At 32.8% G+C, this 2,908-nt stretch overlaps 1 protein-coding gene across 1 annotated transcript in view; it reads right to left on the reverse strand.

Moving 5' to 3' along the window:
- Positions 1-2,908, reverse strand: part of LOC118743835 (juvenile hormone epoxide hydrolase 1-like) — a 16,274-nt gene that overhangs the window by 3,279 nt on the left and 10,087 nt on the right. The window contains exon 5 of the mRNA XM_036476599.1: positions 551-557. Coding sequence (XP_036332492.1) covers positions 551-557 — 7 coding nt within the window. The remainder of the gene's footprint in view (positions 1-550; positions 558-2,908) is intronic.

Below are 2,908 nucleotides of genomic sequence, written 5' to 3' on the forward strand. Positions count from 1 at the left end.
ACTTTCACACGGATCATACAAACAGGTGCAAATGGTCGGGAATATTTTGATAGCCGAAGCATCACTTAAGCAAACCCAAAAGAATAAAAAAAAATGGGGACCAAATATCACTGTGCGATTGTTTAAGAAAATTAAGGAAAGTAATAATGACTTACGTAGTCATAAGTGGGCGGTGTCGTGCCCATTTTCCGAAAATCCTTACTAATATTACAAATCCGAAAGTGAGTTTGTTTATTTGTTACGCTTTCACGCTTTAACTAATCAACCGATTACCATTAAATTTTGTACACTGGTGCCATTTAGCCCAACTTAAAATATAGGATAGATTTATTTTCCAATTATACGAGGGGCATGGCACCTCCCACACAAACGGAATTTTCATACCGCATATCATATCTCAGAAAATATTTTTGATAGATTACAGGAACTTCTTATAGATACATATATGTGCATGAAATAAATTCCATACTCAGGGAGGAGGGCTGCCACCTGTTTAAAAAATCAAATTCGGCTTGAAATAAGGGAATTATTTATTTGAAAATTGTATTACAGTTTGGCTGACAAGAGGCGTAAAAAAGTTGTAGTTTGAAAGTATTTTGGAAAGGGTGCCACCTGTTCGAAAAACCAAATTTAAATTAATTATTCACAAGCTATTCAAAAAATTAATATATGGGTGTCAAATGAAATATTTCTAAGAAACCTTCAGATTGAAGATTTAGAACACTTTAAAAGAGTTGCCACCCGTTTAAAAATTAAATGCATTTAACTTAAATGAATTACTACAATATGGGATTCAATCGAAAGTTTTTTTGAGAAGGGTTTTAGTTCTGAACAACATGAGGAGGGTTGCCACCTCTTTGGAAAATCAAAATCTTCTTGAATTAAGGGAATTTGATAATTGAAATATGCATAACAGTATGGACGTCAGACAAGAGAGATTTAATTGGGTTTTAGTAGGAAATATTTCGAAGAGTGTTGCCACCTGTTTTAAAAATCGAGTTTAAATTAGAAATATTCAGCTTGAACACGTAGAATTTTTTGAGGTTTTTGAAGAGGATTGCCACCTGTTTTAAATCTAAATTCAAATCCAATTATATTATAAGTTTAATTAGTTATTATAGTCTAGGTTTTAATCGGAGGAGTATTTAAAAAGCTTTATTTCTAAGCAACATATGTATAGCAGGGACGTCAAATGTATGAAAATTTAAATTCGACTTGAATTATAGGAATTAACGGTTTAAAAAGTAAAATTCAAAATTTTCAATAATTTCAATGAATTATTACAATATGGGTATCAATCGAAATGATTTTGCAATGGCTTCCTAGCAATGCTCGTACCAAGTTTGATGGGTAAATAATACCTTTGTGCACAAGTGTGCTTGGTTATAAAAAATAAGGGAATGTTTTTTCCGGTATAGAAAAATCCTAGACGGTGGTAGCATTAAAAATCCGACTTAACTTGTTTTTGGACCATCCTAATGTACATATGTATGTGCACCATATATTTACACCGCTATAAATTAAATGCAAATGTAATACGAGTATGTCAAATAAAAATGCTAATGCAAGGTAATTTGTTATTTTTTACTGATTTACGGAAAGCGATTAGAGGCACATATATACATACATACATACATACATATGTAAATATTATTTTTCACTTTCAGCCTTCTGGCATGCCGTCCCCACTGAAAGCGTGTCGTAGATCAACAGCTGTTTCACTAAAACTCACTGAGAAGTGATAAGCGATGCCACCACCACTTTTGCACAGCTTTCCGAATTCGCTCAATCATGTTTCCAAGTTTCACATCGAAATTGTTGCACTCACCGATTAGTTTCTCTTCTTTGCCGGCTGCGAACGGTTGGTTCTACTGCCTGGATTTTTTACTGCTCTTACTGTATCTTTAAATAAATAAGTGGAAAGTTTTTACTCCATCTTGCTATTCTGAAGTGCAGTTTTCGAAATGGGATTTTTGAAACGGTTCTTGTTTGTGGTATTCCTAGCTGCTGTTGCATATAGATTTCACGTTTTGCTAAGTTCAAAGCCACCACCATTTTTAAGCGATACCGAGTATTGGGGACCGGGCAGTGCTGCTAATTATAAGGAGAATACCGCTATTAAGGAATTCGATATAAGCGTTGAACCAAAGGTATTAATAGCTATAAGTATAAGCCTACACACATACAGAAGTCGGTTAGCTTCTCAACTGTATGTTATCTATGTATGTGCATATGCACATTAAGGTGGTCCAAAAATACATAAATAAATAAACTTTTGGAATTTACTTGATGCCACCCCTAGATTTACAGAAAATGAGAAATAATGAGAGCCGCATATTTTTATTTTGAAATCGGTTAATAAAAAAAATGTTGTAAAATTTGCTAAGGTCAAAATTTCAAAAAAATTTTATATTTTTTGATAGAAATCGTCCAAGGATAGTATTATGATGCAAATTTAACTCAAACATTTTACTAGTTAACTAATTTTTGTATAGATATATATAAGAGATGAGATTATCGGTTACGAAAGCGTAGCTAGTAAAATTGTTAAAGCTAAATATGCATCATAATTTTATTGTTTGAAGAATTTGAAGGCAAATATTTTTATGCAATCAAAAAAAAATGTATGTTTAACGATTTATAGCAGTTCTACGAAAAAGTGAATTCTACTCATATGGAATACTTACATACATAAATACATATGTATAGGGAAAACTGCAAAGCCCTGGCGTCATGGTTAAATACACCGGCATGGCATACAAACAAACGGTAGTGTGTACTTTTAATCAGACTAAACTACCGACATGTATTTCAATCCGCTGAATCCGAATCGAAGGTCCGTTTGAATCGCCGAGCTTTGGAATTTCGATTAAATTTCGATTTTTTCGCAATTTAGTCGAAATTTTCA

This window comes from Rhagoletis pomonella, unplaced genomic scaffold (genome assembly GCF_013731165.1).
Source record: "Rhagoletis pomonella isolate Grant_MI unplaced genomic scaffold, Rhpom_1.0 Rhpom_scaffold_00007, whole genome shotgun sequence".
NCBI classification, from domain to species: domain Eukaryota; kingdom Metazoa; phylum Arthropoda; class Insecta; order Diptera; family Tephritidae; genus Rhagoletis; species Rhagoletis pomonella.